General features: G+C 35.3%; 1 protein-coding gene across 1 annotated transcript; it reads left to right on the forward strand.

Moving 5' to 3' along the window:
- On the forward strand, nt 16,008-16,559 carry LOC107626696. The gene has a single exon (XM_016329593.1). The coding sequence runs from the start codon at nt 16,008-16,010 to the stop codon at nt 16,557-16,559; it is 552 nt and encodes a 183-aa protein (XP_016185079.1).

Genomic DNA, 27,044 nt, shown 5'->3' on the forward strand with positions numbered 1-27,044 from the left:
TTTAGGCCGATTAGTTACAAATTGACAATACAGAGTTTTTAAGTTAAAATAATTTATACAACTTATCTCTTAAGTAAGCCTCTAAGGCAATAAAGTATAAAATATAAAAGATGAGAGAAAACTACAATAAAGGTAAACCAGAATAGAACAAAAGAGAAACCATTCTCCGCTCTGTCACCATGTCTGCAAACTCACCGAGGTGGGTTGCGACCTGTATCTGAAAAACAACAACAATATATGGTATGAGAACCGGAGGTTCTCAATATGGTAACAATGCCCAATATGTAAGATATAAGGTTTCGGGACGCCAAAGGCAATCCTAGAACTTCACATCGATACAGAATATTCAAGCTTAATGAAATAAATAACTTAAACCATAAACCATAAACAAGGTAATCTAAACTTAGGGGATTTTAACTAATACCAAATCACACCGCTGTCCCACAGCCTTCGCCAACTTACCCTCCACGCGATCCCATCGCCACCGCCTACCTAACCTCCTTAGCACCAAACAATCACAGATAATGCAAGCAAGTAGAACACAAGTAATATACATGTATAGCAAGTAGAACAACTAGCAAATAAGCAAAGCAATCAAAACACTTAGAAGATGCACATGATGAATGTCGGTCCTATTGGTTCGTGATATCACTTGTCAGTTCAAAATGCTAACCCGACACATCCCTGGGATGCCGCCTTTCTACCACGACCAGGGTTATAGTGCCATGCTCACTCTTTCTAGTGTCCAGCATTTTATCTTGTGCCTCGTGAGTTATAGTGCCCGGCACCCTCTTTCGGGTTATAGTGCCTGAATTCACTCTGGCGGCAGAAAGATTATGTGAGCGGGAGACTGCTTCAGTCCTCACATCTCAACGTAGGCAAGAGACTACCTTGATCCCTACGCTGGCACCACTACCTCGACAAGCGGGAGACTGCCACAGACCTTGTTCGAGGTGCATAGCGACTTACCAAATCAATGCATGTCATGTGAGCGGGAGACTGCCACAGCCCTCACATCCGAATATAGACGGGAGACTGCCACAGTCCCTACGATGGAGAAGAATACATATCATAATCACATACTCAATCTCATCATCCAACCTCAATATCACAAATTCATCATCAACCCGGCTCTCCATCAGTTCACATGATAACTCCATCCAACTGACATACCAGACCTAAGTCATCGTCTACTAAACTCATGCATAATTTACCAATTTAAGTCACCAACCCATCTCTATTAGTCTTAGGGTCTAATTACTAGGTAGTAATCTCAAACAGTAGTTTAAAGAAGTTTAGAAAAATAGTGAACCCTTGAAAAATGAAGAAAAAATATTTTTTAACAAAATAGGGGCTGTGCGTACGCACACCCCTGCCGTGTGTACGCACGCATTGAAAAAGTGAGGGTCGCGTACGTGACTCCTCTCTCGCGTACGCGAGACTCCTAACCTGAGAGGAATCCTCACGTCGCGTGTTAAAACTCGCGTACGCATAGCCAAAATTCACAGGCTCGCATACGCAACACAGTGCCCACGTAGGCAAGATCCCCAGGCAGTGGAGAATGCCCGCGTTGCGTGCACATGTTCGCGTACGCATGCTGCATCAGACTCAGAAAAATTTTAATGCTGCAGAATTTCAGTTTTAAACACCATACTTTAAACGCTCATAACTTTCTCTACAAAACTCCATTTTTCTCAAACTTTATATCATTTTAAAGCTATTTAAACCATCTTCAATTTAAAATAAAATCCAACCAATTTCAAAAATCGAGGCTCAAGTTATGATCCGCCAAATTTCACTAAAAATATGTTTTTACCAAAAGAGACAATTCTCTAGTTTTCCAAAACTTCAACACCAAACCAACTCAAAACTTACTCCTCAATTATTTATCATTTACCTAACTATCAAAACCATTTAATACTCACCTCATCCAACTTCAAGTTCAACCTAAATTCACACCAAAGTTCCTCAATACCACCATTCAATATTTCCAACAATCATCAATGTTACATAGATAAAATCTTTCATCCAATTAGTCCCATTATCATCAATCAATTCATTTAATTCATCAAATCTCTTAAATCATTTGTTTTTAACATGAACCACAATAACCAATAATCAATATCATCATCAACATTCGTCTTCAACATCAACACCCACCACCATAACTCATCAAAGTCATCATACTCATCAATAATAATAATATCATTATTATTCTATTTCTGATTTTATTATTCATCATTTAATGAATCGATTCAATACATTTCTTATGTACCCATAGGTGCTATATTGGATTTGAATCATCCTACTGAGAGGTCTACTAGAGATCAGAAATTGCTGAAGAAAGAACAAGATGTTTCTTTTGTTCTTTCCGGGCGATCGGAAAGTAAAGAAATGGTTAATATATTCAAGATAATTATGTATTTACAAAATACTGTCTCAATTCATCCTATTTCATCATGTAGTGGTTCAGGTAAATCCATTATATGTAACAAAGAGAAGATGTGTACGAACGAGATATAAGTGAAAAGTTAGAAGAAAAAATGGAATAATATCTACAAATACTAATATATAATAAACAAATTACTAAAAATATAATCAAATTCGATTTATATTAATATTTCATTTTTTTTTTCGAATTTGAATTCATTTGTTTTTCGCGATTCTATGTTTTCAACCGCTAGAACTACTACTACCGGCTAAAAAAAAACTTTTTTTTTCTTCTTCTAGAAATTATTACAGGTCTCAGTTTATTCAACAACTCGATCAAATCAGATGGTTCTATTTCTCAATCTTTTCGACCTCGGTTCCGTAGGAGCAAGTCATAAAGATTGAGAAAAATCGGTCATTCACAACCACTGATGAAGGATTCCTCGAAAAGTTAAGGATTAGTATAGTAATCCTTTTGAAAATTCTAAATCGAATGGATTCGGTCTTATACATACGCGAGGAAGGTAATCAAAAAAGAAAGAAGATGAGTATATATATATATATATATCTTCACATGCAAACTCATTCAACCTCCATCCAAACCATCATCAAGCATAAAATGTACATACAAATAATCATACAACCACATCATTCAAACCTATCTTAAAGGCCACTAGCCTAAGTGTCCAGAAATATTACATATTATATAAAGGAAACCGAAATCATATCTTGGCCGATTATCCTACACGCACAAAATCACTTCACCACAAGCTTTCAAGCCTTCACTCAACACCAAACAACACCAAGAACACTCTATATCATGAAAAACAACAAGAATCAAAGCTATGAATTATGACATACAACTAAACACAAGGATTTAGTGATATCTTATCTTGTCCAATGAGTTTTGGGTTAAAACCCACTACTCACCCAAGCTAGATTACACTTAAACAATAAGAACACAAAGAAACTCAACAACCCAAAAGCCATTTTCAAAAATGACATAGGGCGGAGAAATGGAGCTTGAAAAAAGAGTTTTTTACCAACTTTGATCTGTTAGAAAGGAAGAGCTCGGCGAGAGCTTTGCGTGACCGCAAACCGTTCGTCAATCCGAGCACCGTATGTAGCTTAAGATATGGCCAAGAGAAGGAGATGATAAATAGTGTCAATGGTGGACACTTTTCTCTCTCAATCTCACGTTCTTCTCTCCCTCTTATGCTGAAAATGAGCTTTCTTGGCTCATTTATGACTTTATATATGTTGGGCTTGGGCCCGTTTCAATCGCGTAGCGTTTTTGGTCCGTTTGGCCTAACTTTGGACTAAAACTTTTAGAATTAGCGTCTGGTTTGCTATTCCAAATATTTTTCCTAAGATTTCTACTATTTTATTCTCTCTCACGCAGTACCAGATAGACTTAAGCCGGTACTGTCGGCTAATCTACTGGTACACATTTTTTATGCAAAATTTTTCTCAAAAGATACATTTTCCTACTCAAAAAAATCTATTGAATCCAAATCTCACCTTTATATTAAAAAAATATTTTTATATTTTCGAACCTATTCTGGACAATTAAATTATTATTTTATTCTAATTAACCGGTTTATTATTTTATTCTAAAATCCGATTCTTACAACTGTCACCTTCTTCTTCTTCTTCTTCGCTACACCAACCCACTGACACCTCTTTCAATTGAGTAATTTTTTCTATTTAAATATTTGAATTTGGTTTGGGATATGGTCTTATGAGTTGTCCTTTTCTGGATTTTGATGATTGAGTATAGATATTTACTTAAAGTATCGATTTTTATTTGAAAGAGTGATTTGGTGATTATGGGGTGCGTCGGTGTTTTAATTTGTTCAAGGTAAAGTTCTTTACTTGGAATGCAGACTTGGAATTTAGTGTGAAACCAAATAGAGACAAAGTTATCTACTTGGAATGTGGACATGGAATTTAGTATAAAACCAAATAGAGACCGAGACAAGCTAGTGAGAGAGGGATTGTGAGGATAAGGAGAAGAAAAAGGGAAGGGATATGACTTCGTGGTTTTGGTTCGATCAAAAAGAAGAAGAATGATGGCAGTTAAGTGGTACAGCAAAAATAGAAAATAGTGACGATGGTGGCAAAAAATGGTGGAGAGGAGAAAGAAAGAATGCAGAGAATGGTGGTAGATGCTGGTGATGATTAGAGGCTGGGTTGGAGTTATACTCCTCTTATTGACGGAGACTTTGATGGAAGGGTCAGAATGTCTAACGGAAGTAATGGATAAGGTTCGCGATGGAATTATGCTTTTGTTAAGGGGGGAAAGAGATTTTGTGAAATTGTTAGGGGTTGAGGTAAGATTTCACTCTAATTTTTTAGAATATTAAAATCCTAAATAGCTAATGGTTTATCACTCAAATGTATACCCATTTATCTCACCTGTTAGTTCAATGCAACAAAAATGTAAATTAGATCCACACTTCTCTTTTCATTTATTATCTCTCTAAAATCCAGAATTGTAGAGTTGTTGTTATGTTGTTAGTTGGTTGTGCATGGTGAATGATTTGCGTCTCTCGGTTTTTTCTCTGTTCAATCTACTCATCATACCCATTTTTTTTCCTTGCATCTTCCGCGATGCCTATATTTTCTTCGCAACCGCCCCTTATTCACCTTTTTACTCCGTGTCTCTTGGTATGTGCCATGATATGTTTGGTAATTTTGCTGTTTGTTGCAAATTATCATTGATTAATTTTTTCCTTTTCTTTATTTGGAGATTTTTTTGTCTGCATCATTTTCTATTATTAGACTCTTAGTTTTATGTCCTTTGTTTTAGGACTTTTCATGGCAAATTTACTTTGTGCATTCTTTTTCAACGGTTTAAATTTTAACATTTTATTTTTTATTGATAATTTTTTTCAACCTTGCCTCCTTTTCCTCTTTCTCTCACCAACAGTAGCCTTATTTTTTCCTCAAATGATAGCTTTTATTTTTGTCCTCAAGGAGCAATTAATTTAAAATAGAGTCCTATATTTTGCTAAAATTATGGTAATTTATTTTCATTTGTTAAGTCTTTACATTTTTTACCAGTGTTTATGTACATGTATTCTTATTAAACTGTGTATATATGTTCTTATTAATCTTCATATTTTATTGTTCATAGCAGCGAACAAAGCATAGAGCATCGTTGAAAGAAATTGCTTTCATGGACTTCTATATTTGTCATTATTTGATATTTTTTACAAAGCTAAATAATTTTTGTCCTTTTTTAGAGTAAATAAAAAGGAAATATGTTTTAATAGCTATGTTGAGTTCAGCTGTTTCTTAAACTTCATGTCTTCTTGCAGAAAGAAAAAATAGTCGGCCAAGGCAGAAGAATAATGAATCCTTGGTAGGTATATTTTTCCTTGGATCACAATTAGATTGGAGGAGACAGAAAGTGAATTGTAGAATTAGAGTTAAATTGAGACTTGGATACCTTAGAGAGTTTTACCAAATTTATGGTTTAGTTTATTCCTTTAAGTTTATATATGAGTGTTGGAGTTCTAGGATTGCCTCTGACTTTTTCGGGACCTTATATCTTATATATGTAGGCACCGTTACCATGTTGAGAACTTCTGGTTCTCACCCCATATATATGTTATTTTTTTAGATGTAGGTCAAGAGGCACCTCGCTGGGCGTCTGGAGTTCTTGTCACAGCGGAGTTGGGACTTTGTATTTTGGATTATTTTGATGTATATGTATATATATATATGTATTGTGTAGACTTCTCCCTTATTTTGTTTAGCTTTTGTGCCTCATAGAAGTCTTATGGAGAACTAGGTTTTCCTTTTGAGTATTTTGGGACTTGGATTGTATATGTATGTATATATATATATATATATATATATATATACTCTGACCGGCCTTTACTTCACAGGTCGAGTTCAGAGCTTGATATCTGTATTTTGGAACTCCGATCTGTATATTATGTTTTTAGCCTTCTTTGATCTTACCTATCCATTTTACGATTATCCATGCCAGTGTGATACGATTTTCTGTTTTTTGCTTTTGTTTAACTTATTCTCCAAGGCTTCTAGATATGAGTTCTTTCAATTATATTTATGTACGAATTTTACTTTTAGATGTCGTAATACCTTGCCATCTCTGCTTTACGACTTAAGCGTAAGGCTCTGTGTGGTAGGATGTTACATTATGGTATCAGAATAGTTCGTTCTCGTAGAGCCTGAAGAATGGTCTGACTATACTTTTGAGCATACTCTGGGTGTGTGTACATGCTATTTAGGATGTTTGCTTGACATATATAGCATGAATATTTATGAGCATACTTTTGGAGATTCGAAGCACTAGACTTGAGATATTAAGACTGATCACCTTAATATCAATTATTCAGTGTGGACAAGACCCAAAGGGCGTCTCGTGGATGCGAGCGAGGTGTTATGGAAATAACGAGGAGCTGTTCTTGCTTACTTTTCGTAAAGTGAATCGAAATTTTCGAGGGCGAGAATTTTTATTAGGGGGTAGGATGTAAACCCCGGATAATTAGTAACTAATTAACCAATAAATTAATTATTATTTAAAGAAATTAAAAATTATATTTTATAGTTTAATGAAGTAAAAGTAATTAGAAATGAGTTTTGACACTAATTTTAAATATTTTAGCCCAAAAACAGATCAATGAGCCGAACCGGTTGGACCAGGCCAAGGCCTAACCTATATAAACTCCCAAATGAAGCTTTCTTCCCCATTTTTCACCCTGGATACGCTGAAGAAGAGAAAAATCACGTTAAAAACCCCAACCTCACCTCCGAAAATTCAATTATCCATAACTTTCAATCCGGAGCTCCGATTGACGAGCCGTCAATGGCCACGCGTTCGTCTCGGAATTTTCTAGAAAACTCACCCAATAATTTGGTAAGAAATTTTATATTTCATTGTCAGTTCTTCCCTTTTATTTTTGTTATTTAGTTTTTAGAAATTGAGAGATTTTGTGATTTTGATGGTTTAGGGGTACTCTAGCGGTGGATAATCACTGGGTTCTCTCTAATTGATCCGTGGATAAGGTAAGAAACTATTTGACCCTTGTGAATCATTGAATTAGTGAATCCTATGATGATTATAGTGATATTGTGTGAATTTGATTGTGTTCTTGTTGATTTGGAATTCAATTAGGCGGTTTGGAACGAAATCTGGATGATTAAGCTTGAGAAATTGATGTTTGGAAGCTTGGAGCTTGTGAAAGGAGAGGTTTTTGAGGTGTTTCAAGCTTAAGAAGGAATCGACCAAGGTATGATTTTGGTTTCTCGTAGTTAATGTTTAATGTCACGTGAAAACTTAGGTTAGATGACCTTAAGATAGGAATGAATTGAATGAATTATTGATGGATTGTGAATATGGTTTATGATGTGTGTATAAAGGATCAATGAATTTGTATGTGTTGGATTATGACTTTGATGGGTATAAAATAATGACGATGGTTGATGTGTTGAGGATTGATGGTGAGTATGTAAAATTGAATTGAATAGATTGATTGAGAGATGTGAGTGTCAATTTTATAAGCGATTTGCTGTTGAAGTTGGTTAGGTTTTTTGAAAAAGATTTAATATTGGAATTGGTTTGATTTTGAAATAATTTGATACTATGAATGATTTGAATGACTGAGAGGTATTTGGTTTGGTGGTTAGGACCCTTGAAGGGTGGCAAAAGTCCACGTTTTAGAGAAGATGCAGCCAAAATTTTTATGAAAATAGGAGGTTTTTGTTTGAAGTGGTTGTTTAGAAAAATTTATATTTTTAAGGATTTTATAATTTGATTTTGAGTTATTAAGAAAAGAATTACGTTTTGAGTTTTCTTTATTTAGAAAAAAATGAATTGTGTTTTGAGTATGAATTGTTGATGAATGAAATGGGAGGTGTGATAATAAGGAATGAAGGATGATGAGAATTGATTTTTAAGTCTAATTTTAAATGAATATGAATGAGAATTATAATAATAATGAGATATGTGTGACCGGGTAACAGGCAGTGGCGTTGTCCACTTGCTCCGGGAAAGGGATGAGGAAGAAGAATGATGAGAACTGAGGTTGATCATGAAATTAAATGAATATGAATGAATTATAATGATAATGAGAATGAATTTCTGAATGTGACTTCGGGTAAGATGCAATGGTATTATCCACTTATTTCGGATAAGTCAATAAGTCGGGTAAGATGCAGAGGTGTTATCCACTTGCTCCGGAGAAGAGTTTGAGACTTCGGGTAAGATGCAAGGGTTGAGTTATGTTGCTGCTTGCTGCGGGTTGAGAACTGTAACACCACCTGGGTAAGAGGTAAGGATGAAGTTGTCTGCTGCTCCGGATACGTGGGTAAGATGCAAGGGTTGCAGCGTTGTCCCACTTGCTCCGTGTTGGGTGTTCTGTCCAGGGTTAGCTACCGAACATGTCGGGTTTGGCTTTATAACCGACAGATGAGACTCATCGGCCATAGGATAGGCATACATCATATGCATATGTGTGTTTTGGTTGATTGGCATTAATTGGGCTTGCCAATGTGATTATTATACTTACCTGCTATATTTGCTACCTGCTGTATCTGTATCCTACTTGTATTTGTTTTGTCTGTATTGTTTATTTGTGCACCGAAGATTTGGAGGAATGGAAGAGACGTAAAGTGAAGGATTGGATCACAATTAGATTGGAGGAGACAAAAAGTGAATTGTAAAATTAGAGTTAGATTGAGACTTGGAAACCTTAAAGAGTTTTACCAAATTTATGGTTAGTTTATTCCTTTAAGTTTATATATGAGTGTCGGAGTTCTAGGATTGCCTCTGGTTTTTCCGAGATCTTATATCTTATATATGTAGGCACTGTTACCATGTTGAGAACCTCTGGTTCTCACCCCATACATATGTTGTTGTTTTCAGATGCAGGTCAAGAGGCATCTCGCTAGGCGTCTGGAGTTCCTGTCACAACAGAGTTGAGACTTTGTATTTTTGATTATTTTGATATATATGTACATATATACGTATTGTGTAGACTTCTCCCTTATTTTGTTTAGCTTTTGTGCCTCATAGAGGTCTTATGGAGAACTAGGTTTCCCTTTTGAGTATTTTGGGACTTGGATTGTATATGTATGTTTATATATATATATACTCTGGTCGGCCTTTACTTCGCAGGTCGAGTTCGGAGCTTGATATCTATATTTTGGAACTCCAATCTGTATATTATGTTTTTAGCAATGTTATGAAAACCAGACCGGATCGACCGGTCTAACTGGTTCAACCACGAACCGGAGACATAAACGGTTTGGTCTGATGCCTAAAACCGGAAATTATAAAACCGGATGTAAACTGTTAAATCGGTCGAAAATTGGCCGGTCAAACCGGAATCAGAACCGCCCGATTTGAATAAAACGGCGCAGTTTTGCGCTTAAGGGGAGAAACAAAACGCGCTTCACCATCTCCTTCCTTATTCCTTCGAGCAGAACATGCTCGGCCTCAACCAGGGAAAAACCCTAGCCGCCACCACCGCCGCAGGGAGGAGCCGTGTTTGTGATGCGTGAGCATCTTTCCTATTTTTCCTAGTAAATTTGCATGTAATTTGTTGAGTTTAATTAAGAATTAATTATATTTTAGCCACTATGGATGCTATTTTGAGTTTTGTGCAATACTGTTTATTTTAGGTAGCATTCGGTTGGATTTGATGGAGTTTCTGCAGCACAAGAATCAAAGGAGATGGCAGCGAGGAGCGACGCGTACGTGTGACTGACGCGTACGCGTGATTTGAAGATTTGCAAAGCGACGTGTCCGTGTGACCGACGCGTCCGCGTGACTCGCGAAAAAGACCATCGATGCGTGCGCGTGACCGACGCGTACGCGTGACATGCGCAACGTGCAAAAAACGCAGAAAGACGCTGGGGCGATTTCTGGACTGTTTTGACCCAGTTTTCAGCCCAGAAAACACAGATTAGAAGCTGCAGAATGGACAAATCAAGTGGTCCCCACCCATCAGCTGAAGACTTGTTAATTAATTTGAATTTAAATTCAAATTTGATTTTTAAATAGGAAAAGATATTATTTTAATTTTAATTTTAATAAATTGATTTTTAAATTATTAGGATTAGTTATAAAAGGGGATTCAGATCCATCAGATTAAAAAGGCAGTACATTTTACCTGAAACCTTATTTTTCTCTTTACCATGAGCAACTAAACCTCCATTGTTAAGGTTAGGAGCTCTGTCTATTTGTATGGATTGATTTTATTATTTTTCTATTTTAATTTATGTATGGATTTATATTTAAGAATTGTTTTCGTTCTTTATTTTATGAATTTGGGTGGAACGGAAGTATGACCATCTTTCTAAATGCGTTCTTGTATAACTTGAAAAAGCTCTTTACTTGAACAACAGCTTAAAAACATATTCTCCTAAATTTCTAATTTATCTGGATTTAATAGGATGCGTGACATATAATCCTTTTATGTTTGGATAATTAGGATTTCTGTGGCATATAAACTAGAATTGATCATCACCCTCTAATTGGAGTTAATTGACCAAGGAATTGGCAGTTGATAAATTTTAGAGGAGACTAGGAAGGTCTAAGGAATTAGGGTCTAGTCACAAATAGTTTGCCATGAATTAGATCTTACATGATTAAAAGTAGTTAATAAGAAAAGTTAATCCAAAAAATAGATAACTCTGAAACCTTAACTGTTTTTCCATATATATTTCACAACTCATTTGCTGCTTGCTTTCTGAAATTCTTAATTTACTGTTTAATGCTTTTTGAACTTCCAAACACTATTTTCTGTTTGTCTAACTAATCCTATCAAACACTATTGTTACTTAATCCATCAATCCTCGTGGGATCGACCCTTACTCACGTAAGGTATTACTTAGTACGACCCGGTGTACTTGCCGGTAAGTTTGTGGGTTATAAATTCCGCATCAGTTTGCCGCCGTCCATCGCAGTCAGGGGCTTGTCTCCTCGAGTCTTCGTGCGTCACAGTCAGGGGAGTTCTCCAAGTCTTCGATCTTTTCACCGTTGTTTGTCGCTGTTGTTTGTCGCCATCTGTAGCAGTCAGGGGTTTGTCACCAAGGAGTCTCTCTTCGTACTGTTGGCGTTATAACCCCCTGTTTGCTGTCTTCTTCCTCGCTCGGCACCCATCCTCCATCGGATTCTTCCTGCTCGCTGTCGTCTTGTCGCCGTCACCCTCTCGAAGGTCAGTGGCTTTGGTGTGCCTTTGTTCTTCGTTTTTCGGTTTATTATGTGACTCTCTGTTCTAGAATCAACAAATCATTCAATGATGATAGGTTTTTGTGTTTTTGTTGAAATCATTGATTTTCTCTGGCTTTGGCTTTCTGTTGTGGCTTCTGGCTTCTAGCTTTTGGTGTGCTGTTGTGTGTTTTGTGGCTCCACTGTGCTACTGCTGCTGCGTTGTGTTTTTGTTGAAATCATAAACAATTAATAGCAAAATTTCCAATATACAATAGAAACCATAAACGATTTTCTATTCTGTTTTTGTTGCTGTAACTTGAATTTGTTGCTTTCCAGTCACATAATCATAACAGAATGCTCATTCAGTGCTTGGTTGATTGGCTTTGCTTTCTGATTATATTTGATGATAAATTTTAAATTGATAGGTTTAAATTTTAAATTTGCACTGCCTATATTACTGATTCATTGTCCCTTCAATGCTTTTATTGTTGTTAATGATTGTGATGAGCTTTGTTAAAATTGGGTTGAAAACTGTTGAATCTTTCTCCATTTTTCATTGTTCTTAACTTCTGTTCTTATTAAAAAATTTGTAATTGGTGATCTTTTGATTTATTATATGCTTCATGTTTTTAATTTCACTCTGCTTCTAGGCTTTGAAATCAGTTTATGATAACTGTGATGCAATTATTTAGTTGGATAACTAAAGTAATTATTGAGTTCAAGAGATTGAGTTTTTCTGTTCTCATTATTAGTAAGACATGGATAGTTTTTTCACTACTTTTACACATTTATTTGTGGGTTTGGTGTGGGATTTGGTACTGTGTGGCAATTAGCACTGGTCACTCTTGTTGTAGTTCCTTTGATAGCTGTCATTGGAGCCATTCACACAACCACTTTGGCCAAGCTCTCTGCTAAAAGCCAAGCAGCTTTTTCTCTGCTAGAAAACTATTTTTGTTTAGTATGTAGTTTACTTGCTTGTTAAAAAATCTAAAACTGAAGTTATGCATATTAATTAAAGACCATATGATATGGTATGGTATGTTATGTGACATTAATTAATTGAAGAAATTTTGTGTAGGACAAGTTTTGCTAGATAGGAATGATAAGAGTTTGAGTCTAAAATGGTTAAGGCAGCAAATAGGACTAGTGAGCCAAAAACTGGCTTTGTTTACGACAACAATTAGAGAAAACATACTTTTAGAAAGATCTGATGCTGACCAAGTTGAGATTGAATAAGCTGCAAGAGTAGCCAATGCTCATTCTTTCATTATGAAACTTCTAGAGGGTTATGAGACATAGTTTAGCCAATATAGAGTTTCAATTTCTATTCCGATTCATTGGAATTAGAATTGTTTAATATTTTGTATTATTGAAAATCTAGATGATGACTTGTAATCCTATGCTTAATTTTAGTTTTATTAGTATATTTTGATAAGATCATATTGCTTTGGTTGATGATATTTTTAGATTTGGAAGATATTTTAAAATTTATGTTAAACTATAATTATATTTTAAGATGTTTATTTATAATTTATTTATTATTTTATTTTGAAACGATTTTTCCGGTTGAACCATTGGTTAGACCGGTTAGACCAATAAACCAGTGAACCAGTGACTAGAGTGGTTCAATGACCGGTCCGGTTCTCAGAACCTTGATAGACATACATAAGCATCGTTTTTCAAACTTCATTTAATATCAACACTCACTTTTTTTTTTATTACATACATAACTTTTACATATATATTATATAATATATTAGGGGTGCAGATAGGATAGAGTAGGGTAAATCTTGAACCCGTACCCTACCCTGCCCGTAGACAAATTCACACCATACTCTACCTTATCCACAGCTAATCGATTAAACAACTCTACTCAAACAGATTGATTCGAGTTGAATATCCGCGGATAGAGTATATATTGCCAGCCCTAACCATTCATACTTTGCTTCTTTTGTTTTTTATTGCTTTTTCCTTTAGAAGGCCTTTTATTTGCTATTATGAGAGCAACAATGAGAAAGAATAACAAAAGTAAATAAATAAATAAATGAATTTAACTATATAAATATTGTTATAGTAGTCATGTAATTTAAGAATACGTGAAGATTTTGTCAAAGGTAGTAATGTTATTTTGGTTGTATATAATCATCTTTCATCTCTGAGGACATACACTTCCGAGGTTAGGTTTGTTTGTTTTTTTTTTTTCAATACATCACATTTGTTTTGTCAAGGTTAATATTTATATAGTCTGAATTAATGAAAACTCATGAAGGAATGATTGTACTTTTTGGATTTTAATTTTTATTCCTACAACTTATAAGAGTAAGCATATGCTTTAGTAATTAGTACTATTGCATATAAGTTTAGAATCACAGTATCCATTTAGTAGTTACTATGCCAATACTTAATAGTGATCTTGATCTCTCATCTTAAAAAAAGGGTCCCACATTTTGCCGAAAACATAGTAATTAGTTTTTTTATTTTTTGAATCTTTATGTTTTTTTTTTTGTTTTAACAATATTTATTACTGTACATGTATAATTGCTTAAATAATTGAACTCTATCAATCGTTATACAGATCTATCAATTCTATATATTACTAAGTTACGGCTCTGTGTTTTGTATTGCAACTTATTAGAAGCAACTGAAGGCTTACAGAATTCGGATTCGATTTCTAATTAAAATATTTTCTCATCTGATATTTTTTCTGTTTTTTGGTTGTTTAGTCTTTTTTTTTTTTTAAGTTAACCTGGTACGTATGATCCACAAAAGTTGTTAATTTTTTTGGATTATAGATATAATTAAATTTTTTTATCATTTTAAAAACTATTTATATCGAATATACATACGTTAGTTTACTAATTAAATTTGACAACACAATTACAAATTTGTTTCATTTAATAATTGTCAAAAAATTTTGCGCATCCATGTAGAGTTTGTAATTTTAGCCAATGAGTAATAGCTCAAATGGCATAGACTCTCAATACTCAATTAAGAGGTTGCGGATTCGAGTCTCCTATCTTTCTAAATTTGCCAATGAGTAATAGCTCAAATGGCATAGACTCCTCATACTCAATTAAGAGGTTGCGGGTTCGAGTCTCCTATCTTCCAAATTTTTAGCCAATGAGTAATAGCTCAAATGGCATAGACTCCCCATACTCAATTAAGAGGTTGCGGGTTCGAGTCTCCTATCTTTCTAAATTTTTGCCAATGAGTAATAGCTCAAATGGCATAGACTCCCCATACTCAATTAAGAGGTTGCGGGTTCGAGTCTCCTATCTTTCCAAATTTTTTGCCAATGAGTAATAGCTCAAATGGCATAGTCTCCCCATACTCAATTAAGAGGTTGCGGGTTCGAGTCTCCTATCTTTGGTAAAAAAAAAAATAGAGTTTGTAATTTTATTGTCGCTGTTAACTTTATATACATTAGTTAGTGACGTGTACTCCTAAAATCTCGGCGATTACCCTTTTACCGTAATCGACCAAATATTTCGGAACTAAAGGCAGACTCCAAACGTAATTTGGTCATAGTCACACACAAGTCAGGTATTATCTTCAGCCCGTTATTAACAACGGAGCTCGTCAGGAATATCGGAACAAACACAAGAACGTAAGCCCTCCACTCGTCTATAAAAACAAATCAAGCAACTCATATGGGACCAGGTCACAAAATACACTCTCATTTATTTATTCGTATTAGTTTCTTGAATACTCTTCTGACTTGAGCGTCGGAGTGTTTTTTGCAGGTGCTCCCGTCGCCGTGTTTCGCAGCGCCGAGGTTAGTCCCGAAGGCTGTCCCCCGGACGACGTATAGCTCACCCCAAAGCTAAGCGGTCTTGTTGGGAGCCATATACCTCGGCTGAATCAGAACGGAACATCTGGCGTCCACCGTGGGCCCAAGATTCAATCTAACCCCACAATTTCTTCTATATTGCACTTTGTGTATTGTGTTTCTCTTTTGTGTAGGGTTTCTCAACCTTCCGACATGGCCGATAACGAAGTTCACCAACTCACTCAGGCCGAGCTTGTGGCCTAGATAACCGAACTACAAGCAGAAGTTCGAAGACTCGCTGAACTGTCCACCAAAAACAGCGCCAGTAAACATGAGGAAAATAATTCCAAAGGCCCAACCCAAGGCAACACAGACCTGTTAAGTGTCAACCCGCCAAAGGAGAAGCTGACCTTAGACAACCCGTTTTCCGAGGAAATCACCAACTACCAGATGCCAAAGAATTTTACACTGCCTTCCTCGCTCGAGCCATATAAGGGGATTGGTGACCCCTGGGCTCATATTAAGAAATTTTAATCCATGATGTTCTTTAACGGCCCTAACAATGAGCCTGTACTTTGCAGGGCTTAACCCCGGGCTCATATTAAGAAATTTCAGTCCATGATATTTTTTAACAGCCCTAACAATGAGCCTGTGCTTTGCAGAGCTTTTCCCACTTACCTTGACGGCGCTGCATTACTTTGGTTTTCAAAATTACCTGCAGGATCAATCTCTTCATTCGAAGAGCTGGCGAAGTCCTTTATCGACTATTTTGCAGCAGCACGGATATACGTGCACGGATCAGATTACCTCGGCACCATCCGCCAAGGCCCACAAGAAAGCTTGAAAGACTACATGACCAGATTTGCAGAAGCAACCATGGAGATACCAGATTTGGACCTTGATGTCCACCTGCATGCCCTGAAGGCCGGCCTCCGACCCGGAAAGTTCAGGGAAACAATCGCGGTCACTAAACCAAAGACGTTAGAGGAATTTTGGGAAAGGGCGGCCGGACAGATGGAAATTGAGGAGCTCTGTGAAGCCGAACGAACAGAAAGAAAACAACCTAGGAGGGAGGAAGACAATAAATGGTCAAACAACACTCCACCAAAAGGGATCATAAACTACATATCCGGAGGATTCGCCAGGGGAGGCGAAACAACCTCGGCGTGAAAACGGAGCTACCGCGCAATGCTGGCAATCGAAGGAGCAGCACCCCAGAACAACAAGAACGCTCCTGACCACGAAATCACTTTCAGTCAGGCAGATATATGCTCGGCCGCTCCAAATTTAGACGATCCAGTGGTAATCTCCATCCAAACAGGCGAACTATTGGTAAGAAAAGTCCTTTTAGACCCAGGTAGTAGTGCAAATGTCCTTTTTTACTCTACTTTTCTAAAAATGAAATTATCTGAAAAACTCATGCAACCCTCATCTGGAGAACTAGTAGGATTCTCTGGAGAAAGGGTCCCGATCAAAGGCTACGTATGGCTAAAGACGATGATAGGAAATGACTCATTATCACGAACCGTTGATATACAATATCTGATAGTTGATTGCCCAGGTCCTTACAATATTATTCTCGGAAGGCCTGCTCTGAACATGTTTAGGGCAGTAGTATCTACTTTTTATCTATGTGTTAAATTTCAGGCACAGGACGGCAAGATAACCACACTCCACTCAGACCGCCAACAAGCTCGGCAATGCTACATTGCAAATCTAAAGAAATCAGCCGCTGGACAGGAATTCCAACAAGAAGTCAAAGAAATTCACAACACGAACGAGGTACTATCCCTAGCAGAGCTTGACCTTAGAAGGGACACCCAAGAAAGGCCTCAACCAGCGGACGAGCTCCAGAAAGTTCTACTGACGTCAAAACCGGAGCAGGTCACATACATCGGCCAAGCACTCCAAGGACAAGAAAGATCAGAACTCATAAAAGTATTACAAGCCAACGCCGACCTATTTGCCTGGACCTCAGCAGACATGCCAAGCATAAACCCAAACGTCATTTGCCACAAACTCGCCCTCAACCTCCAAGTGTATAACCTAACAGTACACTGTGATTTCCTCATGGTGGTTCAACAAATCCGAGGAGAATTTCAGATAAAAGATCCCTTGCTAGAGCGGTATTGGCTCATAGCAAAGGATCTCATTTCAAAATTTAGTTCATTCACCATATTACATGTGCATAGAGAAAAGAACGTTAGAGCAGACATATTATCTAAACTTGCTGCCACTAGGGTGGATACACAAACATCAACATTATCACAACTTACACTTAAAAAGCCCAGCATTGAACTATTATCTATAACGAACATTAACCACCTCAACGATTGGAGAACACCTTTCCTTGAGTACATTAATGCAGGTATCATACCTAAAGACGAACTTAACCCGCAACACTTCAGACAAAAAGCAAGTCTCTACACAACACATAGCAGGGGAACTATACAAGCGTGGTATCTCACAACCATTGTTAAAATGCCTAAACAAAGATGAAGCAAAAGAAGTAATAGACGAAATTCATAAGGGCGTGTGTGGAAAACACATCGGGGGACGAGCTCTGGCCACGAAAATCATCCGAACAGGACACTATTGGCCGACCATGAAGAGGGATTTCATAACAAAAGTCAAGATATGCGACAACTGTCAAAAGCACGCCACCATCTCTATAAAGTTGGCCGAAGTATTACACAGTATGGAGGTAAGCTGGCCTTTCCACAGATGGGGATCGATATCCTCGGCCCATTTCCAGTAGCATCATTTCTAAAAAATTTTAGCATACAATATCATTTTAGCTCAGTCGAACACCCACAAACCAATGGGTAGGCCGAAGCTGCTAACCGAGTTATATTGCAGGCAATAAAGAAAAAGATCAATAACGCAAAAGGAGAATGGACGGAGCTAATCTCAGAAATATTATGGAGCTACAACACAACAGTACAATCCACCACGGGTGAAACACCCTTCAAAGTAGTTTATGGGTCGGAAGCATTAATCCCTGTCGAGGTCGGCATTTCCATATTGCGAACCGAGCTATACGACGAACAATACAATATAAACACGAGAAACGCCGAGCTTGATCTGGTTGAAGAAGACAGAGAAATCGCTGCCATCAGACAAAGAGCTAAGAAACAATTAGCAGAAAGAAAGCACAATAAGAGAGTCATGCCGAGGACATTCATCGAGGGTGATTTAGTCCTCGGACGAACAGAGGAAGCTAGACGACCTCCTTCACACGGAAAGCTCGCTGCAAACTGGGAGGGACCATTCCGAGTAGTCAAAGTACTCGAAATGGGGGATTACCAGCTCCAAACACTACAAGGCAGTCCAGTATCAGGAAACTGGAATATCTCATCCTTAAAGTTGTATAGATCGTAAATTGTAAATTTTGCGAATGAAGGTACTCTTTTTCCCCCTTAGAGGTTTTTTTCCCTAAACAAGGGTTTTACCTAAGGAGGGTTTTAACGAGGCCGGACGCCCAAAATATCTATCAAAGTCAATTGACCACGGTCGGTTCTTTACTTCCTATTTCTATCCTATTCTAACCTCGGTTAAACATAAACAAAAGTCACTTGAGTTCAAAACGAACACCAAACATTCACAACTACAGTCAAACTGACCACAACTCGGTCAGCACAAAAACAAAAGGAGTTTTCATTACAAGGACAAACATGTCCAAAACAAACAAGAAAGCAAATCAAGAAGGAGGCACATTCTCATCATGCTCCTCCACAGTACCATCCACCATCAGTTTTCCATCGATCACGATCTTAGTCATGTCAAGTCGGTCACAGTCAAAATCAGGAGCTAACAATGCAATCTGACTAACAGTCCGATCAAAGCCGGAAGAGAACATCTCCATCCCATCTTCCTCCAACTCATGAATCCTTGAAGTCAGTTTCCCTTTAGAAACATCACTTTCCTTAATTTCAGCCTGCAGCAACCGAATCTGATCCCTTAAATGAACCACCTCTTCTTCAGATTCCTTCATTTTAGCTGTGGCATTGACAATAACATCATCTTTTTCTTTGGATGACTTCCCTAGTTTAGCAACCCTCACCTTATATGACTTTTCTAGATCGGCAATCTTATCCACAGCCGCCTGTTGCTCGGCACCAATAAGCTCGGTAGTACGGCCAGCACACATCAAATGAGATGCGACAATCTACAGAATAAACACCAAAGTAAGAAACCAAGTGGCAAAAGGAAAACAAAAGAGGAACCAAAAGAGACATAAAGCAACCTGAATAAACTTCCCAAGTCCTTCCATACCAACCCGACGTGTCATGAGCATGTCACCAGGATACTGAGACACTTTGTCAGACAGCTCGGCAAAAGGAAATTGGTTGCTCCACAAGGAATGAGAACTAGTACCAGGAATGAAACCATGAAACTTCTTCTGACGATCAAATACAGGCTTATTGTCACCCATAGCCTCCTGATCGGCTTCCGATATAACCTCCAAAGAATTATCAGTCTCATCCCTTTTCCTCTTGTACGAAGATGCTGGTTAAGCAGTAGACTGAGCAGCCTGCCCACCATCCTCCTTCGGAGCCCATGAACCACCAACATTCTTCTCTTTTTCTTTTTTCAAAAATGACTGGAACTGAGAAGGATCAAGATGAGGGACTCGTCCACCTACAGATACACAACAAATATTAGAAAACTCAACAACATTAACACAAACAATAATGGGCAAAACATTACCTATATAAGCTTTCAAGCCCTCATTATCACCAGAATCATACAAATGCAAAAGCTTAGGGATAGACAAGCACACCCCGTCAGCAAAACACTCAATCAAGTAATCTAAAAAAGAATCTTCTTTCTCACTCCGCTCAGTAGCCTCAAGGACTTGAGTCGGTTCGGAACACCAATAAAGAGGAAATTTTTCGATAAGTTCATCATCCAAATAAAATGGATACTCAGCTTCCACAGAACAAATCTTAACAAAAAGGGATTTGAAGTTTTTAATAGAAGACCTGTAAAGCAGAAAAAGGGAGCGACCAGGGAAACTGCTAAGACAAACCCACAAACCCTTACGAACCCCCTTCGACTGAAATAAAGAAAAAAATAGCGATAAAGAACACTGAAAAGAAAGGAAGTCCATCAGACACTGAAAGGCACGAAGAAATGCCCAGGAATTTGGATGTAACTGCAAGGACGCACAGTTAAGCTGGGTCAACACATCACACTCGAAAGCGGAGAAAGAAAAATGAACATGCAACTCGATTAGACAGGGCGTGTACATATAAAAGTACTGCCAGTCACCCCTCCTCTCACAAACCCTATCTTCACCGGAACAGGGAAGGAGCTCAATCGACACACCAGAACCACCTTTCACAAACTTCAACCCATCCAGTTCTCGCATTGAGTCAACACTAGTATAGGACGAAGAACGGGTCCTAACATCATCATGCACCTAATGATAGGGGTCATCCTCCTTAACCTCAACAGCTTTCAGTTTTTCTTTCTCTTTTTCTCTCGCCATTACAGGGAAAAGAAACAAGGATAATCAAGAAAAGAAAACTAACCTTTAGAAGTCATGGTAGGTCAAACAAGAAGGAAGAATTCGAAAGAATAGGACGTCGAAAATGCAGCAGAAATTATTACAACCCACTGACTTAGTGGAAAAATAAGTACGATAACCGCCCCAAACCTTGAAAACCCAAACTCCAAAAAAGGGGTAATTAATGAAAGCACGATTCACAAAACACTTTCAAACTTCCCACCAATACTGCCCATATCTCTTCCACAACCCTTTTTATTTTTTAGAAATAAAATAAAAAGCCCAAGTCACAAATACCCAGGCCGAGAACAACCAAACAGTATCCACAATAAGCTTGCCCGTCACCCAAAACATGGAGACAAACAAGCTTGGGGCTATGACGTGTACCCCTAAAATCTCGGCGATTATCCTTTCACCGTAACCGACCAAATACTTCGGAACTAAGGGCAGACTCTAAACGTAACTTGGTCATAGTCACACACAAGTCAGGTATTATCTTCAACCCGTTACTAACAACGGAGCTCGCCAGGAATATCGAAACAAACACAAGAACATAAGCCCTCCACTCGTCTATAAAAACAAATCAAGCAACTCATATGGGACTAGGTCACAAAATACACTCTCATTTATTTATTAGTATTAGTTTCTTGAATACTCTTTTGACTTGAGCGTCGGAGTGCTTTTTGCAGGTGCTCCCGCCGTCGTGTTTCGCAACGTCGAGGTTAGTCCTGAAGGCTGTCCCCCGGACGATGTATAGCTCACCCCAAAGCTAAGCGGTCTCGTTGGGAGCCATATACCTCAGCTGAATCAGAACGGAACAGTTAGTGAAAAAATACAACTTTTAAATATTATTTTATATAACCAATCTTTATTTGCATTTGTATTTCAAAATATATGATATCTTCTTTGTTTATATAATTTGTTAAAGGGTGTTCATGCTTAGTCATGATTATTTTTATTTGAAATTTCAATTTATATATTTCTATTGTTTATTAATTATGTCTGTCAATTCTTTATTATAATATTAAGGGTATTATATACTATTTTGATAGAAACTTAAGTATTCGTGGGATGAGATTAGAATGTTATAATTTTTTTTTTCGTTCTTATAATGACTATTGATATATATATTTTTTAACAATATTATTGTTATATTTTTTTTATGGTCTTGTGCTTCTTATATATACAATACAATTTGTTTTACATTTACAAATTTAGAAAAGTATAAGTAGACAATGAAAATATTAAATAATGTGAACAATTGATATGTTGGACGATGTTCAATTCAATAGGTACATATAATTATGTTCATTATTTTTAATTGGATAGGTATTCTTTTTTATTCGGTTTACTCATATATAGTTAATAATGGATGGATGTTCGTTTAGAGAATAATTTGAGAATGGAGTATTTTTTACTTTATTAGATCAATTCTAGAACCCATTATTTATATTATTCACAAAAATTATTGTTTACCTAACAAAATCCTACGAATTTATAGTGGTTAATATTTCCCTCTCCATTTCTTCGTTTCGTTACATCGTCTTAGACTCTTAGGTAACCGTCTACGAGTAGTGAAATAAAGTATCATGTCCTCTATATTGATTCAACTTCTCGGTAAGTATAAAAATCTACAAGTTAAGATTTCTAAATTTCTGTTGCTTTTTTCCTCTTCTTTTTACGTACTTGGTTTAGTTTGTTCTTTCTCATTTCTTTTCAGTTAGTTCAGTACTTCAGTGTGATTTAATCAATTTTACACGATGACGCATAATGAATGGTTTAAAAATGTGAGTCCTTCGTTCTCAACTCTTACTACAATAAATTCAGATTGAGATCATCTTTAAAAAAACGTTGTCTATAATAAAAAAAATAATACCTTTAATCAAAAGCAATATTTTTTGACAAAACATAACGTTTTTTGGGAGATTGACTATTCGGCCGTTACTTTTGGTCTAAGACAATACTTTTTTGCATCAAAGAAAATCTTTTTTGTAGTAACATTTAAAAAATATTGTCTTTTTGACTAAAAAAACAACTTCATACAAGGATTGTTTTAGAGGACCCAAACATAACACATAAAAAATTACTTTATTGCAACACTTTTCATGAGTTATATTTTCTAATATATAAAGTAGCACTTTTATAAATTTTTTTAAGTTACTTTTTCATATACCTAAAGCAACACTTATATAAATTTTTTTGATTATTTTTCTGTGTTGCCTTTTTAGATATCTATAGCAACACTTATCTAAAATTATTTAGAATTGTCTTTTGAAAAGATATATAGAACACTTTAATAAAATTTAACTATTTAAACTAAATTTAATAGATAGAAAAAAAATAAACTAATAAACTAATATATTGCATATATATTAAATTAAAAAGTTATTTCAAATTCAACTAAATAAATTTTAAATACATATACAGTTGCCAATTCAAATCAAAATACACATAACTAAACAAAAAGATCTTTTATTATTAGTGTGTGCTATATATCCTTTAAATGTCATAAAAATTTAACAAAGATAAAAAATATATTGCTTTAGATATAAAAAAGAGAGAACCTAAGAAAAACTCAATAAGGTGTTGCTTTAGGTATTAGAAAAAGACAACTGCAAAAATATATAAAACACTTTAATAAAATTTAACTATTTAAACTAAATTTAATAGATAGAAAAAAAATAAACTAATAAACTAATATATTGCATATATATTAAATTAAAAAGTTATTTCAAATTCAACTAAATAAATTTTAAATACATATACAGTTGCCAATTCAAATCAAAATACACATAACTAAACAAAAAGATCTTTTATTATTAGTGTGTGCTATATATCCTTTAAATGTCATAAAAATTTAACAAAGATAAAAAATATATTGCTTTAGATATAAAAAAGAGAGAACCTAAGAAAAACTCAATAAGGTGTTGCTTTAGGTATTAGAAAAAGACAACTGCAAATAAACTTAGATAAGTGTTGCTTTAGGTCTATGAAAAAGGCAATTTAAAAAATTTTGGACAAGTGTTGTTTTAAGTATACGAAAAAACAACCAGAAAAAATTTATACAAGTGTTGCCTTAAATATATGAAAGGCAACTTAAAAAAAATTTGGACAAGTGTTGCTTTATGTATTAGAAAATACAACTCGTAAAAAGGGTTGCCATAAAGTCTTATCTAAAGCGTTGTCTTTGGGTGCTCTAAGGCAACCCTTTCGTAGAGTTGTTTTTTTTTTTTTTTTTTTTGTAGAAAAGGCAACATTTTTTGAAGGTTGCCATAAAAAGGGTTCCCTTTGATACACAAAAGCGTTGCCTTAGACCAAAGATAACGGCTGTATAGTCAACCCCCAAAAAGCGTTAGATTTTGTCGGAAACTGTTGCCTTTCATCAAAAGCAACACTTTTTCTTATTATAGGCAACGTTTTTAAAAGATTGTCTCAGCCTGAATTTGTTGTAGTGTCAACTTCTTGGAGATCATCAAGTTTATCCTATACACACAAATATATGATATGCTTATTTTTAGTGATAAAAATTCAACGAAAAATTCCAACAACCTATTATAACTAATAGGAGTAGCAATCTAACACCATTAAAATAACCAAAATATTATAGCCATAAACACAAAATAGCAACCAAATTAGACATAAGAACAAAATAACCATACTTGTGTTTCTAAAATAATTAGAGTTACAACCATAAGCATAAAATAGCCTCAAAGAGGAAAAAATATAGACTAATTTACAATGATAGTCTTGCATTATTGTCACTTTTTTATGCATCTTAACCTTCCTTTCATTTTTAATTATTTCTATTATTATTCTTATAAAGGAGGAAGAAGAAAAGTCATTGATATATCAAGTGTGATCCTTCTCCCAACTAAAACAGCCATAAATATCAACTATGACAGCCATAAAACAACAATCAAAACAGCATATTATGCATGAAACAGCAACCAAAACAGCCATAAAATAGCAATAGAAATATTACAGCCATAAAACAACAACAAAGACAAGAAAATTATAAACTAACTTAAAATGACAGCTTGTATTTCTACATCAAGTATTTTTTCTTTTAGTCCATTCCGAGTTACAACAAACATTTCAGCTTGATTTGGTTTCTCTTTGTTCTCTTTTTTTCTCACATTACAGACTAAAATGGCAATTATAAAGTTATAACATACTAAAATTAGGTAAAAATCACGAGTAGAGAATTTTAACATAAATGTGACCATACCAAATCAACACGCACTCTTGCAAAATTGATTGGCCCCATTTTTGCTTCCATTGTTGCTTCTTGCGATTTTTAGAATTTATAACACATGTTTAACATAAACAATAATGAAATAAAATATAAAAATTGAAAGAGTTATACTTAGTCATATCAAATAATAATAATTAAAATCCTCTAACTCACTTTGACAGTCGGAATACTCCAATATACGATTAGTTTTTGAAATTGTACTTCTGAAATTTTTAAAGGACAATTCACCAACATATATATCCTCAATATTTCCAGAATATGGTTTAAAGTGTTTCTTCTTGATTCTTGTCTTGTAACACTTCCATACTCTTTGAACACCAGTCATTACCCATAGCTGTGAGAATTTTAGAAGAATGAACTTTGACTACAAACACATTGATTTCATCATATCATATGAATAAAAAAATTATAAATATAAGGCATAAACATAAAGATAAATGAAGCTTACATTAATATACTTCCATATGCGCTTTTTGATTTGCTTAGGCACATCTTTCTAATTAGTGTACATCAAGATAATAAAATCATTATTCCTTCTCATTGTTCCAATAAAATTGGTTAAATCTTTCACTCTTTGAGGAGTTGGCCCCACTGATGCTCCACGATCAAAAGTTACTTTCTTCCTTTCTTCCCAAATTCTTGCATAAATCTTTAGGCATCTTGTTTTTTCATGAGTCTTTCTAACCTTTGAAGTATCTAAATTAAAAAATTAACAAGTTATACGAATCTATCTATCTATTCTTAATATATAAAAGTAGATGGATAAGTTTACCCACATTACTTGTAAGACATTTCTTTCCTTCTACTAATACCATGTTAGCAATATCGCTTACTTAGCAAAATTTTAGAATCAACCACTTAATTCTTGCCAAATCAACTATTATTTCCAAATCAACAAAAAAATAAAATATACAAATAAAAAATTAAAAAATACAATACAATAAATTTGTAACTTACAAATATATTGAATTCATATTCCTATATTTATTATATCTTACCGTTATAAACAATACAATAAATTTATAACTCCAACAATTAATTTGTTAATTTTAATAAATAACTCACTAAAGATAATAAACATCCATATTACAAATGTCATAATAATATTATTAATTATAATAAATTTTACGTTACAATTATTCAAATTTCATACTATTTAAACTATTTATATAAGTCTCTTATCATTATTCCTTTAAATAACATCAAATTTAGCACAAGAAATTTATTTTCGAACTACACATCTCAAACTTACTCAATAGAGCATCATTCTTTTAGAACAGAATGATTAGAAATCGAATATCTATCCAAGATCTAATGGCCATTCAATGAGAATCTGATGATCAGGTATGACAAAAAAAACTCACAACATGCATCATACATTCATACTTACTCAAATACCATATACCTAATGATAACATAAATTGAATATTGGAATAGGAAAAGATCTTCCCAATTTTAACAACTATAAACGAAATTGATGACAAATTTGGATGGAACTATGTTGAATGTGAAAAGTGTCAGAAGAAAGCATATAAAAAAAAGAAACAACGACATTTATGGCACATGTAATCAAATACCATAATATCCAACAATAAAGTAACTCTATATACTTTTCATAATCTCATCTATCAAATTATTAGTTACTAACCCAATATTTATTTTAGGTTTAGAATTCAATTAAAGGTTTCAGGTCAAAGTGTTACAACAACTTTTGTACTATTTGATGACGAAGCAAAAAATTGTTGGGCATAACTGCTTCAAACTAGGGGTGGCAACGGGGCGGGTAGGGGTGGGTTTTTGTTCTACCCGATCCCGTCCCACTCTACAATAACCCACATAAAACCCGCCCCACTCCTACTCGCGGGTAGTAAAAGGTTGAACCCTAACC

The sequence above is a fragment of the Arachis ipaensis genome, chromosome B02, assembly GCF_000816755.2.
Source record: "Arachis ipaensis cultivar K30076 chromosome B02, Araip1.1, whole genome shotgun sequence".
In the NCBI taxonomy this organism is placed as follows: Eukaryota; Viridiplantae; Streptophyta; class Magnoliopsida; order Fabales; family Fabaceae; genus Arachis; species Arachis ipaensis.

Excerpts from the sequence above, each read along its gene's own strand:
- LOC107626696 (XM_016329593.1), top strand. The coding sequence starts at position 16,008 with ATGATATTTTTTAACAGCCCTAACAATGAGCCTGTGCTTTGCAGAGCT.